General features: G+C 40.5%; 1 protein-coding gene across 2 annotated transcripts in view; it reads left to right on the top strand.

Annotated features, from left to right (window-relative positions):
* The window catches only part of Lrrc7 (leucine rich repeat containing 7), a 364,429-nt gene extending 351,272 nt beyond the window's left edge, over positions 1 to 13,157 (top strand). For both annotated transcript variants that reach the window (XM_059266515.1, XM_059266514.1), the window contains 2 exons: positions 2,358 to 2,432; positions 11,966 to 13,157. In XM_059266515.1, coding sequence (XP_059122498.1) covers positions 2,358 to 2,432; positions 11,966 to 12,073 — 183 coding nt within the window. In that variant the 3' untranslated portion in view covers positions 12,074 to 13,157. The remainder of the gene's footprint in view (positions 1 to 2,357; positions 2,433 to 11,965) is intronic.
* Positions 13,158 to 17,884: the final 4,727 nt, after the last annotated feature.

The raw sequence follows: 17,884 nt of genomic DNA, 5'->3' as shown, positions 1-17,884 counted from the left end.
TTTAGAAAAACAGCCTCTTTAGATAAATTTTTGCCCATGATCGATGGGACGACATACTTACCTCAAGACTCTCCCGCGTTGCACGAGTGATGCGGTCTGGGCGTCTCTACCCTGATCCTCTCCGGGGCCCCTTCCGTTGTCCTTCGTCCGGCAGGTCACCGTTCCTCGAGCCCCACGTTCGGGCGCCACTTGCCCGGTCCCGCGGGCCAGTTTATTTGATGAGACCCGAGGAGGCACCTCCTGAAAGATCAATGGGGGTGAGAGAGAAAGGAGACCAGGCGCGTAAAGGAAGACAGAGACATTCTGAGTTGCGTCGAGGTCTCCGTTTATTGACTGAGTATTGAAGCTTATAAGCAGGGCTTCAGGCAGGGTGGGGGAACAGGGAAGCACGGAGAGAAAAATGGAAAATTCCTAAGGGAGGGTGAGGTCGCTTTGGTCCCAGGCCCCTGCAGCTGGCTGATTAGCACATACTCCAGGAAGTTGTACAGCCCGCGGGTTAGGCCAGGAACTTCCTGCCTTTGTAAGGTTTGATAAAGTAAGGACACTGCTGTCCGGAATCGGTCCCCAACAACGAGGGGCAGGGGCAGGGTACCTTCCTGGAGTGAGATGGTTTGGCTGTAACTTCAGATGTACTATATGTATTAGTGTACTTTCTAATATATTGTTTGATAGCTTGCAGCACATTTGACACTCTATCACATGTCAGAATCTGAGCATGCCCAGATCCTCCCAGCACAGCTATGAGTTGCTAAGGCACTAACCAAATGGCTTTCTGTTGTCCCAAAAATTTAGGAGATACATTTTTATCAGAAAGAACATTATTCATCTAATTTTTTAATACAAAAGTCTGATGATTCCCCACCAACATCAAAATATTCTTTCAAATCTCAGAACAAAGTGAGTTGTTGAAAGATGACATGTCACTATTTTCATCTCCAGTTGATCCCACTGTCACAGAGACTCAGATTGGCTTGGATTTAGTTAGAGTCTTTCCAAAGTGATATCTATACATTATATACAAACAGTGAAGCACTGAGGCACTAGGATTCTGAGACAGTCTTTGGGAAACAGCACACAAATAACAAGACTGGTATCACAAGGTACCCTCGTGGATGACTGGTTTCACTAGCATGGCCATATGCTGGGAAAAGGACACAGAAAGAGAAGAAGCTACAGCAATGGAAGCATCTTAGTTCACAAAATGTATTGACTAGAAATAAATAACAAAGCTTTAGGAAAAAGCAATAAAGGCATTAGAAAGCTCAGGCCACCGTAAAAGTCGGCTTCAGAGCAAATCCACAGAACAGTGATTGAATCCTGCAGTCATGATGCCACTACTGATATTAAGCATGCCTCAGAAGCCACCTTCATGTTCTCCAAGCAGCCAGCCTCTGCACAGTGAGGTCTCCAGCACTGTGGATGTGACTGTATAATTTAGCCCCTGTGGTTTGGATTTATGCAAACATTATTAAACTGTTGCTGCATGGAGAGCTGAATAGAGGTGATCAGGGTCACCTGAGTGGCAGTCGCCAAAGGCTAGGATGAAATAAGAGTCGGAACTTCACCTCAGCAGCCAGAGACACAGTAGCTTGTTTGGGACAATACTGTCCTTCTGCCTGTCATAGCACAGTAGGGAAGACAGAGGCTTACAGAGGGTGCTAACTAAAATCAGCAGCATGGCACATGCAAGCTGCCAGACCGAGGAGGAAATGACTGCAGGGTCTTTTTCATCACAGCACAGATGTCCCCACTGAATCTCATTCTCCTGTCTTTTCAAACAACGCGTGATCCTTTTCTATCAAAATTTTCCATTTTACAACTAAATTTGGCAAAGCTGTTTTTGTTGTTGTTGGGGCTTTTGTTTGTTTGTTTAGTTGGTTGGTTTGATTGGTCTTTGATTAGTTTGTTTGTTTGCTTGTTCATTATTGAAATAGGATCTCACACTGCAGCCCAGGCTGCCTGGAACTCACTATGCAACCCTACTGGTCTCAAATTCACATCAATCCTCCTGCCTCAACATCCTGAATACTGGGATTATAGCCTATACCAGTGGTTCTAGCAAATCCAGAATTTATACAAAAAGGCATTTCTATTGATAACTGTGAGGTTGGTATATAAACTGCAACTGTACTTTATAACAACAAGGTTATCTTTACATTACATGTGGCTTTTCTTAAACTTGATTCTGCAGAGCAGTGTTCTACTTAAAATACTATAATAACCCTTGTAAAGCTTACTTGTTTAAACTGTGATTTTTTTAAAAGATGTTTCACTATTTTCTATATGAATGGAAATGTATTTAAGTGCACCTACTTGTTGGTAATAAGCTCCTAACCTCTGTCACTTCTGACTTATAGGGTATCTTTGTTACTAGGGTTCAGCCTGATGGACCAGCATCCAACCTACTACAGCCTGGAGATAAGATCCTTCAGGTAAGATGAACACAAGCTGACATGTCAGTGTCGGGGAGAGTACTTGAACTCAACACTGACAATCAGCTCTTCCTGTGTTGCTCACTTGTCAGTGTGGCTTTAAAGCCCTGTCCATCATAACCCTGTGTCTATAGTGGCAGCCATGGCCGTGCCATTTTGTAAAGCTCTTCCATTTTAGTTGAATAATAACAATTCATGAAACTAAAGTAATTTGGTTCCTAGAATCAAAGCCCCCATAGTTGATTCTACATACAGGCCCCAGGCTAACAGAATCCCTCACCTGCCCCATGCCCACCAGGAATCAGAGATAGCTTCACTATAAGCATGTACTGTGGACTTCCCATAAGTCACCTGCTAGAGAAACTCTTCTTCTAAAATGTGTAAAAATAGTCCCTTACTCTACCATGTGGGCCTGAAACTCTCCTCAGAACCCCACCATGCTGCTGTCTAAGGCCTTACTAGCCCTTTTAGCAAGCCTCTTCCTCAAAAGGACAGTCCACCTCAGCATCCACCTCAAATCCCAAACAAAAAACCTTCCGCTGAATACCTGACAAGCTCCCAGTACCTGGCAGCGTCCTGCACATTATTGTTGGGTGAATGGAATTACATGATGATACAAGAATGTGTACACATGTAAACACATGAGCCTGTATGGTTATAAACTAAATAAAGCACAATTGCCTCTGATGGGCATCTGTATGACTTTCCATGAGTTCACAAGAGTGAACGCATTTCCATTTAAAGGCTATGACACACGGTTGTATTCTCTGTTCTTCTGTCCGGAACACAAGTTAAACTTTTTAAATGTCATGTAGAGAAAGGCTTTCTCAAACTTAACACTGTACGTACAATCAGAAAAGAGCCACTGTATTAAACAGTTAAACATGTGCTTGGTTTAGCCTTATCGACTTGATTCTCTTTTCCTCCTCCCCAAATTTAACTCCCTTTCTAATGTTCTTTCTACCCGAAAAAAAATTCTACCAAATTCATTACATGCACTGCAATTCTAAATGTAGCAATGCACAGAGAGCTATCCACTGACTAAAGTTGCTTTGTTGAAAAGATGAGTAGATTGGGGGAAATTATACTTGCTAGTGAGCAATAGAATTCACAGTCACAGCCTAAAGCATGAGTGTTCGGTGCTCTGCTCTGTCCCCATCCCCATTTAAACAGTCCTAATGTGGGCAACAGAAGAGAAAGTACATAACTTATAGAGAATTCACCAATAGCATCTATATTTTAACAGTTACTAAACCTGATGATTTTTTCCAACATGAGGCATATCAGTGTGTTGCCCTACTGAAGATAATTGCAGTTTCTTATACCTAATAATCATTCTAGGGCTTTAGAATTAGTAATATGTACTCCTGGTCCAAGTCTGTATTTCTTTTCTCTTCCTTCCTTCCTTCCTTCCTTCCTCCCTCCCTCCCTCCCCGTACATGTAGACCAAGATAGCCTCAAACTCCTAGTTCAAGACTATATTTCTAAGAGACCAAAGTAACATAGTTAAGGTAACAATAATATAAACCATGTATTTCTCTCCTTTTTGCTAATTTTTTGGTTTATTTATTTAGTTTTATATGTATGAGTGTTTTTCCTACATGTATGTATGTGTACCGTGTACATGCCTGATGCCCATGGAAGTCAGAAGAGGGCATTGGAGCCCCTGGAACTAGAATTACAGAATGTCATGAGCCACTGTGTGGGAACTGAACCCAGTTCCTCTGCATGAGTTGTAACAAATGCTCTTAACCACTAAGCCATCTCTCTAGCCCTTGTACTAATCTTTAAAACTGTGATTGAATTCACATAGAAGTTTAAAGCGTAGCTGTCAATCACTGTGTCTACCAGAAAACACTTGGTCTGTTTGCAGGTGTAATTAGAGTGATGTTTAATGCTTCATGTTGCTGTCACCGTTGATCTGCACCAGACCTATTACTTCATCATCCTGTTCTGTAACCACCAGTCACTTGGCCCTACATCCCTATTAGTGTCTTATGAGTGGTTGGTGTTAGATGCTTCTCAGCCATTGCTGTGACAGAACACCTGAGGGATGAAGGATTTGTTTTGTTTGAGTTTCAGAGGCTCCTGTCCAAGGCCCCTTAACTTCTGACACATTCTGAGACAAAGCATCATGGGGGGGGGGGCACACAGTGGAGTAGGGTAGCTCAATGCATGTCCAACAGGAAGCTGAGAGAGATGAGAAGAAGGACTTCGGAATAAGATGTCAAAAACACACTCACCTCTGACAGTGGCTGACTTCTTCCAACCAGCCCCAACCATTTAGTCTCCACTAGTTCCACCAAATTATTACACTGTCCAGAAAATAATCACTGATTAGGTCAGAGTCCTCAGGACTTCATCATTCCCTATCAGCTGCCAACCAGATTCCCAACATTCCTCCAGCATTCGGGGGATACTTCATGTCCAAAGTGTAATCCCAATATTAAAATGATAGTGAAGTCACATGTCATCCAAGGAGCTTGTGACTAAGGAGACAAGTGTGTACAGGTGCCTTGAAATGCTAAGAACTTACTTCTGTGATGTATTCATAGGGGGTGTAGCAGGATTAAGAACATGAAGTGACTGAGAACAAGCTGTTTCTTGAAAGGAAGAATAGATAATGGTCACTCACAGGCAAAATAAAAGCCCAGATGGTGGACCTCCTCTTTTTACCTCACTGAGCCAGTGAAGAGCATGACAGGGGCACTGGAGATCTTGGGGACCTCAAGATGTGTAAAGAAGAGAAAAGGATCTTCTTCCCAGTAACAGAGTTCAACCCAGCTTCACACAGGGAAGGAGAGTGAGCCAGGGCAGAGGAGTGTAGGAAGAGGAGCCCCTGTGGGAAAAACACAGGAACCAGGGTAAGAGCTTACACTAGAGTGGATACAGGGTGTGATGAAGGGAGAGCTAGAGAGACTCTGGGCTCCGAGTTTGAGAGGTGAAGAAAGAAACCCTTAAGGAATTGAATGCTCTGAGTGGACTTGAAGGATTCAAACATGGAGACAAGCTGAACTAGATGGGACATAGTAACATATAGCTTCAGAGCAGAGTGGCCGAGTAACCATGGATTCTGCAGAAGTCTGGCAAAATGTCTGTGGGTCACTAGATCTGGCTTAACAGATCCACAGTGCTGACAACCACTAAACAGGCAGATTGTCCTTGTTGGGATAGATTTTGTGGCTCTTTAATGACTCATGGGTATGATTAGGTAACAGAATCATCTTAAGTAAAGCTTGTTTATTCAGGAGCCTCCAGCTTTCATTAATAAAAGTATAAAATTTAAAAAAAAAAAAACTGTTTCCAAGAACCCAAAGCTAATACAGCAAAGCCCCCACATTGAGTCCCATGTCAGTGAGGACTTATTTCACAAAGGACTTATTTCTTACCTAACCTTCCAGGACACCCAGAGGAAAGCCTTGAGGCCTAAGCACATTGCCAGAAGCAAAGTGTCACAGCTTCCTGTGCAGGGAGAAAGTGGAATTTTCATTTTAAAAAACAGAAGAAACAGTATTCAAAGGTTCAGTATACAGAAGTCAAATAGCGTTAAGCCAGTCTAGCTTTCCAGTGGTTCTTTTAAAATATCTTTGCTAAATGAGTTCTTTGATCAAGCAAGTTGCAAAGCCACCTTAAGCCCTTCCTGTTTTCAGGATTTCACAATGCACAAAGCTTCTTAAGAACCTGAGAGTTTACCAAGCCTGTGCTTCCCAGCAGGTAGTCTATGACCACTTTTAATAGCAGTAAAAGCTGCTACAAAGTCAAGTTCCCTCACAAAGAACAGTGTTTTGCATGAATGGTTTGAGAAATGAAAGTCTGTAGTTGAGGTTTTTGGTAGAAAATGTTTAATAATTTGTCAGAGTCAGCATGATATTGATTATATAGTGTATTCAATTGCAGTCACCATGGTATTGATTATATAGTGTATTCAATTGCAATCACCATGGTATTGATTATATAGTATATTCAGTCAATATGGTATTGATTATATGGTGCATTCAGTTGGAGGCAATGTGATATTTATTATATAGTGCATTCAGTACTAAATATAGCCCAACATTTAATGAGAGTACTCTACCAAATGAAAATTCTAAAATGGGGTCAGGCATGGATCATACCTGTAATCCCAACAAGAAGTGGGTGGAGAAAGGGAGATGAGTTGAATTCAAAGCCAGACTGGCCTATGCATACTGTTTCTCCAAACAAAGAGGAAGAATGGGGAGAATGAAGAAAAAAAGAATAAATAGAAAAGATAAGACAAAAAAACCAAGGCAATTCTGAAATGGGAATTAATTCTAGTTAATTAATTAATTAATTCTAATTAATTAATAGGAAGTTAGTACAAAGCACAATCATTATCTGTAATGGACTATTTCCCAGGATGCCTGGCTGTCAGAGCTGAATCCCATAAAGGATTATCCTCACAGCTAGAGCTTGCTGGCTGTGGTTTTTAGTTTTATCTTAAGAGTTGTAGGCATTCAAATTTGCAAGATACTGATATACAAATATGTGTGCCCTGGCTCTCTAAGTGTTTTCCTCTCAAGATGTGTTTGAATTAACCAAAAGCACATGTCAAGTCTCTAATCTGATTTCCCTTTTAATGTGTAAGAGGATCCACTGTCCTTCTTCAGCACCAGTATGAAGGTTTGGAGTTTTGAGTAAGAATACAGCAGAATTCCTGTACTCTGGAAAGTTTCTGCAGACAAACATCTATAACTCACACATTTAACAAAGGTTTTACCACAAGGAAGCCAAAGACAAGCCCAGGAGAAAGGAAAAGGGGGATGAGAAACCAGGTGTGTTTTACAGTGAATTAATGCACTATATCCTCAATTGTGATTGGTCTGCAGATATTACTTTTATTAACTCGGGGTATTTTTGTGTCTAAATCATGACAAGGGGAAATTAAAAGCATTTTGCAGCACAGGAGAGGTGATGTTGATTTAAATTAGGCAGACTATCTTTTGGAAGCAGCATAAAGACTACACTGGAATGGCCTTCCATATTTTCAAATCAGCTCCTGCTAGAAGCCTATTAACTACATATCTTCAAAGCATAGCATTGTGACATTCTGAATGTCACTTCCAAGATTGTTTGCCTATTAACTTCACTGGAACTTAATAAGTATCTCATTTGTTTCTCATTTTTCATTAACTTGCAATTTCCTCAAAAGTACACACATTTTACATGAATCTGATAATGTTTATATAAAACATACACATGCAATCAAATGTGACACTTCAAATGTTGCCTGATTTAGCATAAATGTTATTATTTGCATTTATATTGTGTGCATATTCACATATCATATGTGTAAATGCTTCCTGTGCATTTACTTTCAAAACATCTTTGAATTTGTGTTCTGCAGTTGACACCGCCATAAAGCAGCCTCCCTCTCTGCAGACTCTCCGACGTACATACAAAGCGACTACAGCCCTGATGGTTGCAGACGAGGGTTTTTCTCGTCTCTATTTAATCATAAAAATTTCAGACTCAGTGGCCCTATGCGTCTGTCTGAACTACCCAAGATGAAAGCAGGTATCCAATGCTTGTGATCACAGAAATGGAGTAAGTTATTTTGGGCTCTTCTGTCCTGAGAATGAGGAAACAGTTCTCTGGGACAGAGCTCCTGACTACTGCAGGCATTCAGCTTGTTTCTCCATTCTCTTCTGCCACCACCTCCCACAGAATCAGGCCTTGCAGTATATTCCACACCAAGAAAATGCTCAGGGCCATTAAGATGGCTTAGCAGGTAAAGGTGCTTGCTGCCAAGCCTGATGACCTGAGTTTGATCCCAGGACTCACATGGTGGAAAGAGAAAGCTCACTTCCACAAGTATATAATTTATTGTAGATTTATTACAATAAGAATATAATAAATTTAGAATGAACTTTTTTTAAAAAAAAATGAATAGCTCAATTACTATTTTAAAAATAATTCCTTTTTTTCTCTTTTTCTATTAAGAAATTTTCTATTTGTTCTACATATCAACCACAGATACCCCTCTCCTCCCTCCTCCCACCTCCCAGTCCTCCCCCCCCAACCCTCCTCCCATTCTCATCTCCTCCAAGGCAAGGAGGAGTCGGTAGAACCTGACATACTCAGTTGAGGCAGGTCCAAGCCCCTCCCCCTGCATCAAGGCTGTGCAAGGTGTCCCACCATAGGCAGTGGGCTCCAAAAAGCCAGCTCATGCACCAGGGATGGATCCTGATCCCACTGCCGGGGACCCCTTAAACAGATCAAGCTACACAATTGTCTAGTGGCATATACCTCTAATCCCATGTATTTATTGGAGGTGGAATATGAATTCAAAACTTCTCTGGGCTGTATAGTTAGACCCTGTCTCAAAATAAATAAATAACATTTGATAAACCTAAAAGAAGAATTACCACCTTATAACGTCCAGAAAAACTGTGGCAAAGTCAAACTGTGCCAAAGTAGAATGCTAACTACTATGGGGTAAATCCCTGCTTGCCGGGGCAGTCTCTAGTGGAATCCATGTATCTATGTTTCTGTTAACTACCTCCCTATCTCCATCTGCCCAGCTCTCAATGTCTACCTGTCTATCTTGACTCTCTTTACCTTTTCAAAAATGTTCTGATTAAATTCACATAATGGAGGTGAAGGTGGGAAGAGGGCACGTTCCAGAGGAAGTTGCAAGGGGGATAAGAGAATGGGGTGAATATGTTCAAGACACATTATATACATGGAATTTTCAAAGAATGTGTTTAAATTTAAAATAAATGCTTAACATGTTAAGCTACCTCTTTTCCCTTTGAAGAAAAGGCTTTCTACAATACTTACCCTTCCTTAACTGAGGCCCTTCCCTGTACCTTCTGTTCACTACCCATCAGCCTCCCAGTTCCATTATCTTAGGTCTTATCTCCAGTGCCTCCCACAATGCCCTGGTTGGTCAGCTCACAACAGACATTTTTAATTAAAGAAATGAGGGAGAAAGGTCATCATGGAAGGGACCAATCATCTTTGAAGATCTTCCAATCTAAACACGTCATTCAAATTCACACCTACTTATTTGTTTTGACTACCCATCCCCTTGACACTGACACTGTCGATTTTTTAGCACCAATACTTATGTGTTGGATATAGTGGTGAACAATGTATGATTCACGGTCTCCAAATCCAGAAGTCCTTCACCCTGACACTTTGAAATATAAAAATGTTGGACAATTCATTGAAAATTCTCTGAGGGTTTTGGGTTCTTTGCAGAAGTATTCCATTATTAAATTGAAATTTTATAACTAGCATTTACCTTTTGGGCACATTGAAAGCAGTAAGTACATCCCTCCTACTACAGTGAAATAATCTTATATTTTTTAAGGGTTTGCTATTTTTCCAGTGACTAAACTAGAATGAGAATAGTAAGAACTTCCTCATGCTGTATTCTCTATTCCCTGGAACCTTGTTTTCTGCTATAACTTAAAGCAAGAATGGTTGTTGTTTTTGTTATTGTTGTTGTTTTAAAGCAAAAAGTTTAACTTGGCACGTCCTCAGTAATAGAATTATTATTCAGCTACTGTCTCCTGCCACTGAAATAGCTCCTGCCAACCACAGTTAGTGTTTTTCCTTAATTGGATGCTTTAGAAAATATACAGTTAGAGCATTGTTAATTCAAAGCAAATTTGTAGCTCTAGGGACACAGACTGCTTTCCTCTTCTCCAGTGTGTTCCCTATTGACAGATGTGCCATGGTTTCAAATGCAGCATTTCTAAACCTTCTTTACCACATTACTATATGATTTTAACTAACAAATGATAAAATTATAGATGCAATAATTTCCATCTAAGTTATAAAGGTGTGTAGTATTGTCAAGGTGAAATTCTGTTTGAAATTTGAAAGAGATGAAGACAAAACCATTTTAACTTTTAAGTGAATGGTTAATTAAAATATTAAAACCATAAAAAGAATAAGTATCCCCAGATGAAGTATAAGTTCACTGAAAATTTGAGACGTCAAGCTAGGGAGGTAGTTCAACAGGCAGAGTGTTTACTGTGCAAGCACATGGACCTGAATTCGGATCTGAGCACCCATAGAAAAGCTGGGCACAGCATCATGTAATCTTAACACTGGAGAGACAGAGACAAGAGGATCCATAAGGTTTGCTGGCCAGCTGGTCTAGCTGAATTGGTGAGCATCAGGTTCAATGAGTAACCCTGTCACAAAAAGTAAGGTGGAAAGCTATTGAGGAAAGTACATACTATCCTCTGGGCATCCACATGCACACACACACACACACACACACACACACACACACACACACGGAATGTTACCTGGTTCTAGTGCCTGTACATTGCAAAGCAGTCCAGTTAACTGATTCTTTTTCCAAAACCAGTGCATCTCATCCTGCAAGGGAATAGTTATGTCACTGTCAATTACTGGGTGGTAGAAACTTATTCCAAATTTCAATAATCTTGTGTTTTAATTTAGTCTTAATCTTTCAGAGTTATATAAACCTACCTTTCGATAAATTAAGTGAAAATAATCCCAGTAAGACAACTTGCTGTTTAATGTAGAGAAAACCAAGGATCATGAGCACTCATTACAGAGAAAAATGTACATTTTGTGACATAAATATCAACCAGTAGCCAACTGGGTTCTGAAATTCCAACAGGCTAATTATGTTCTAAATGAATTTTGATGCCTTGCTCTGATGACCCTTAGCTAGAAGACTGCAGGCTTTCTTTGTGACTAATGTCACTGGGTTTTATTCTCAAGACATTGATTCTTTGAACTGGTTAAGAACCAATGTGTAGATAATGGAAACTCTGGCATTTACTAGTAGAGATTTTTTTTTAATTGAGAGAATATATAAATCAACTATTTTCCAATGAATCAAAACGAGATTAAATAGTACCATAAGTGTCCATTCACATTTGGCATGATTACAGTATCTAACATGGAGCTGGAGAGATGGCTCAGTGGTTAAGAGCCTTGCTGCTCTTGCAGAGAACCTGAGTTTGGTTCCTAGTACTTATGCTAAGCAGCTCATAGCCACCTGTAACTCCATTTCCAGGAGATCCAATGCCCTCTTCTGGCCTCCAGGCTCCTACAAACATAGCAAGCATTCACAAAGACACATCAGTGAAAATAAAAATAATTTTTAAAAGTATGCTGGTGAGTATGTCAGTAATTATGTCAACTAAGTGCCACCTCAACTGGGAACATGTACAAACAAGTGGGAACCATGGGGCTGGCATGTGGCTCTGCTGCAGAGTGCTTGCTCAGCATATACCAGGACCTGAGTTCCATCCCTAGCACAGCAAAATACAAAAAACTGGAACAACATGGCAAAACTGAACTACTGTGTCTAAGTACATCTGACTGATCCTGCTGAGTAGGACATTATGATTGTACATAAGCAAGGAAATACTGGGCATTTGATAAATACTTGTCCAAGCCATTTCACTCTGAATCTTAAAATCTTATTGTGCTATCCTCCTTTGAGCCCTGTGATTACAATGGTGCCGAGGGAATGAACTGTTGGCATTGACTGACCTGTTTCATTTGTGTGTTTTCAGGCAAATGGACACAGTTTTGTGCATATGGAACATGAAAAAGCTGTTTTACTACTGAAGAGCTTCCAGAACACAGTAGACCTAGTTATTCAACGTGAGCTCACTGTCTAAATGTTTTTATAAATAGTGAAGATATGTCAGGCCAGAGCTAATGTTCAAAAATAAATTTATACATAGAAACAAATTTTGCCAGTTGCTGGACCAATGGCAAACATCAGTGCCAGGTGTATAATATTGTACGTTAGCCTTGACTACCCTGAAAAATGTTACCTATAAACATGGCGTTCATGCGCGGTCCTGTATCAGTTCCAGCGGCAGCCTCTGGCTGTACATTGGTGCGGTTTTGTTTCTGTTTTTGTTTTTTAATCAAATAAGTTGTCTTCTAAAAGTGGATTTCCTATCATTTCGGAGCACGGAAGCACACACAAGCTCTTTACAAATTCTGCTCTCCATCAGAAATACTGCCTCAAAATTGTATATAAAGAATTGTAATCCCCATAAAGTATTTCTAGCACAAGGTATATGTTGGCATATATACAAAAAAGAATATAGAAAAATGATATTTTCGTAAACATCTTGGATTGAGAAAGAAAATATATCTTAAAATAAGACTTTACTATATTGAACCTTTTTCAATAAAAATTACATGATTACGCCTTATGGAAGCAACTGTACATAAAGTATAAGGTATTTATATTTGGTTCCACAGCCATTTGCTAAATTCCCACGCAGAGTGAAATAGTTCATAAATTATCCATTAATCTCTGGGACCTGAGTAAAAATTGGAGAAGGTAAATCTGTTCAATGCCTTTAGCTAATTAAAAGGACACAAGCAGACTTTAGAGACAGACCACAGGCTGCTGCGGAACAGGTCTTCACCACAACCAGAAGCAGCAAGTGAGGGGTGGCAGGGAAGGCTTAATGCTTTAATGTTCTGTTTCCTCGGGGTTATGTTGACTATAAACTGTGGCCCCTGTGATTCCCTTACTGTAAATGTGGAACTTATCCGTGTGCTGCTTTATTTAATTTGCTACTTTTAAATCATTTTCAATGAATTTTGGGAATTGATAACATTTATTATAGAGAGAGACTTGTTAGAAAGCTATGGTGGGTGATTTCAAAACTTTGGTATTGAAATATGGAACTTCAGATATAATTTCTCAGAGCTGTGGTCTACTAGTATCATTAATCTTAATGCCTGGGTTTTTTTTTTTTTTGTAGACAGAAATAGACAATTTTTTTTCTCCAAAAAAAGTTTCAAGAAACATAAACATGAATGCAATCATACCAGAGAATGAAAAAAGCCTAATGTACTTTTACATTGTGTTTCCCTTTGTGAAAATTCAAAATATGTTTCATAATCCTTTAAAGTATTTCTTTTTATAGTAGTCATTAACTTGATTAAAATATTAATTTGAAATTTCAGGTCGACTTTCCATAATTAGTTGTACACATTCCCTCATATACCTACATCATTTTTTATATAACAAATTTATTCACATGCTAGTGTTTGAAATTTTACAATGTAATCACATGTGGATGTCACCAGAGCTCTGAGGATAATATTTGTAAGTTTATGTTTTATGGGGACATTGAAAATATTGTATTTTTGTAGGATCTATTAAAATGAGTGCCACTTATTAGAAGTACAGTGGTGTTTTTGGCATAGAATTTGTCACTTGGAGACAAAGGCAACTTCATTTACAGGCAGTGCACTAGTTTTTGTGTTGATTTATGTCAGGATGGCACGATACCGTCGTTTTATGGCTTTGACAATTAGCTACTGATTTGAGATTGACCTTTTTGGCATATTACACAGAAGCAGCTTTTAAGTGCATTTTCATACATTGAGAGCATCTAATGAAAAGTGTCTTTCAAACCCTAATTTTCTGTTTCAAAAGCTCATGGCACATCACCGTAGCAGATGTTCTAGGCTCAGTCTTAGTCAAGAGAAACCAGCCAAGTTCAGAACATAGTATGGCAGCTTGAAACATCCAGAAAGCACCCATCAGGGCTGCACAGCCTTCTACCTGAAAGCAGGAGGAGGAGCTGGAGAGATGGCTCAGCGGTTAAGAGCACTGGTTGTTCTTCCAGAGGTCCTGAGTTCAATTCCCAGCAACCACATGGTGGCTCTCAACCACCTGTAATAAGACCTGGTTCCCTCTTCTGGACTGCAAGGACACATGTAGGCAGAAAGCAGGAGGCAGCCAAATGCAGGGCTCTCCAGGTGTTTTCTTTTTGTGCTCCTGAGGCCATCAGCTGAGAGGTGACCCTTCCTGGATGGACAACATTGTCAGGGGCCTTGCTTTGACACTTCCTTCTGTGAGGCTCAGTAATGGGGAAAGAAAAAAGGGACTCCTGACCTCTTGGGGAAAATGTGGATATATTCCAGGTGTTTTAGGTTAACTCAGTGGAATCACTTGTGGTTGGGGGAGGGGCGCCTCATTGATTTTAAAGATGGCCTGAGCCAGTAATTCATTGATCTGGGGGTATTTTTATTTTTGAGTAACTAACTTGCTACCTGAAACTAGAATCTGGTTCATGTTAACATCAAATATAGAAGCTAAGAGTGTTAAAAGGGAAAGAAAGAAAAATAAAAATCTACAAGGAGTGAGTTCTCGGTGGCACCATGAAATCTCTACCTCTTGGTGGGTCCTGAATCTTCCTGCTGAGGAAGCTGCTTATAGACATGGATCAATAGGGTGATGTGGAGACATTACAGATGGAAAGGACAAACACTAACAATTAGTAGCCAAAATCTGTGGGTTCTGCCAGATAAATAAAGGGACAATTTTCAAAACATCTCACCAGGCATACAGTACTTTGCCATAAACACTTTATTAAGGTGACGCCACCAGGCAACAGAAGCCACCAAACACACGTGTCCTGCTGACTTGGAGCCTGTAGAAGTGTGGCTGCCCCTTAGACTTGTAGTAAATGCTGTCTGGGCTCCCCACCCTGGATCAGGACTGGGAACCACCACTGACTCGTTTTCAGAGAGGAGTGCATGCAAAGCACTGCTGTCACCCTCTTTAAAAGTGGGGTTGAGCTACTTACCATGTGTGAGGTTAAGAGAGAGAGAGGACAGAGGACAGAAAATGATGAAGAACTTTTGATTATATATTCAAATATCAAGAGAAAAATTTCCAAATTTCTCAAACTATTAGATGGAGAAACTCAGAAACGATTAATTTTTAGTCATAGAACCTGCCAAATGTGCACACCTCGGTGTAAAAGCTTGGAAAACAGTGTTCTTCTCAACCCTTCTTTCCACAGGATTTGAGTTGTCCATCATCATTTTCTGCTTCTCATTGGCAGGAAGATTGAGAATGTCTATTCCAATGAATGCATTCTTGTGGAGAGCAAGAATATGACCTAATCAGATCAAAATTCATGTTGGTATCAGACTGACACCTGACCCATTAGTGAATTTAGTCATAACATGTCTGACTGATCCATGAAATGGTAACCCACCCACAGATTCACTGGAACACTAGATCAGTAAAAAGTAACAAGTTAGGAAAATAATGAAGTCCAGTCAGTTAAGATAGGCCCTTCAGTACAAAGACAAGCAGCACTGAGGGGCCAGCAAAAGCCCCGTGGCACAAATACTTCTTTCCATGGCTTAACCAAATGTTCAAACACCAGTCAATCATGCACCCACTTTCCACCATGGGTGCAGCTTCTTGACCAATTAGGACTTTGGTGGATTTTCTAGATTCAAGATTACTTACACAACTTTTTTTCCTTAGCAATCCTGGGAGAGGCATTCTGCCCTGGCTTGGAACATGAGCCTGGATCCCCTGAAAACATGCTATGTCTCCCAAATAGAATGTGGGCTGAGGGTAATTGGGTGTGTTCTGTGGAACATACACAGTTGTCGGCTCTCCTGCATGTCTGTCTAGCTCCATTTTAGTCCACAGTATGCAGTGAGTTTCCCATGACACCCATGGAGAGACTAAGGCAGATACAACCTTGTTTTCAATTCTGCTCTGGCACATCTGGGGACATTTCTGCTTCTAGCATGCAAAGCTGGTCTCCTCTCATGGCTGTTGTCCTTCTGTAGACTCATGCCCTACCCACCTATGCTGTTCAAAGGAGGTAGGTGTATGTTTCCATCCCACCGAGGCAAACACATATAGCCTCCAAAGCTCTAGCTGCCAGAAGACCCAGAATATCAGCTGAGGGCTTCCCCCACTGTTCGAGAGGAATTCTCCTAGGGGAAAGTCAGTGCTTACCACACCACTGACAGCAGCAAACAGCTTGTGCACAAAGGTGTGTGAGGGTGTCAGTGCCTTAACAAAGCCATGTTTTCACTTCCATGTTTATTTCTACTGTTTGCTTCTCTATTCTAAGTGTTAGATACTTGCCATACTGAGGGACTTTCTCTGAGCTGCTTGTATGCATACTGGGGCACCTCCTAGTCTTCCCAACCTTTAACACTGTGAGGAAATTATCCAGAAACACTCTCCTGTGAGGACAGAAACTCCTGCCTTCCATCCCAAAGAATTTGAGAGTTCTGGAACAATGAAGAGGAAAGACCACTTTAAGAGTTTATTTTAAAACCAACAGTGAAAACAGAGGAGCCTGGGTTCCCTTGCTTTCTCACTATGTGATTGTCTTGATTTTCCTAGAAGCCGTTTTTTTTTTTTTTTGGGGGGGGGGGAGGAAGGACATAAGAACTGATGGTTTTAACTTTTAATATCTTGACTGCCTGGGTTCTGCAGATGGATTCTGAAACATTCCCTAAGTAGGGCACAGAATTAAAAGTGAGAGGGTTACCAGCCTGTGCAAATAGCCAGGAGAGAGATCTGAGATACACCCTTTCTTCTAAAAATTCAAAACACACTCTTGTTTTGGCTTTGTTCATGGTAACACCATAGAAGAGTTAAGTGTTGGGAAATTTCAGGCAGCATTTATGTAGAAAATGATATAATCCTGTGGCTCTTTTTCTAACACTCGACTGATATAGAACTGACCAAAGCAGAAGCAATGGACCAGACCCCAATACATGAGTTTCCAAATCCAACATAATTTCCCTTCTTTATTAAAAATGGCTGTTTCATCCTTTAAGCTGTACCATTTGTATATATCCATCTGTATATGAATTGGTGGGGAAAGGTGTTTAAAATGATCATTCAATATTTCCTTCCTTTGAAAGTTTTTCTCCTACTTTGAACAAGTGTATTATTTGTAGGAGGTTTTTTCTTTTTTAAAATAAAGTGATGAGCATACATCCCACCAGACAGACAGACATCTCTCATCTAGAGGAAAATAGCTCACATTGAGTCTTGTTTTCAACAGCAAACTCATATACTTCCTTCACAGTAGGTTAGCTGATCTCAGAAGCCTAGAGTAAATTATACAGTCAAGGCATTTAGAGATCCATTATTGAAGATTGTAACAAAAAACATAAAGTGCAATGATTATAAATTTTACGATAAATATCTGCTCAGCGCCACTATGCATCGGGCTTGATAGGGACATAGCACAGCCTCTCCTCTGCACAGAATGTCATAGTTGAGTGGAAAAAGAAGTTGCAGATGGAATGAGACAGTCTGGTGAGTCCTCTGTCTCTGCGCTTACCCCATCCCATGGCTGATGGCATCCACTCTGCCCAGGTTGGAACAGTACTTCAGTTGGAGCTCGCCTTAGGCCTTCCTACCAGGTCCTAGGGCCACTGGGAGGCTATTTCAAGTGTTTTTGGAACTTAGAGAACCGTCTAACAGACTGGTCATGGCCAGATTGAAAATATTTTTGCACATGGGAAACAGAACCCAGAATCTCTTGGATTTTGGAGGAAGGGCCATGTTTTTGTCAGTTTGTTAGCATGAAAGAAAACAAGGGTTGTCATGGAGACCACTGTTCCTCAGTCTGGCCCAGCGCTCAGCTCCATGCTCTGGCATCAGTGGATGCTAACAT

The sequence above is a fragment of the Peromyscus eremicus genome, chromosome 6 (genome assembly GCF_949786415.1).
Source record: "Peromyscus eremicus chromosome 6, PerEre_H2_v1, whole genome shotgun sequence".
Lineage (NCBI taxonomy): Eukaryota > Metazoa > Chordata > Mammalia > Rodentia > Cricetidae > Peromyscus > Peromyscus eremicus.
The sequence above is the reverse complement of the archived record's forward strand: the minus strand, read 5'-3'. Positions and strand labels throughout refer to the sequence as shown.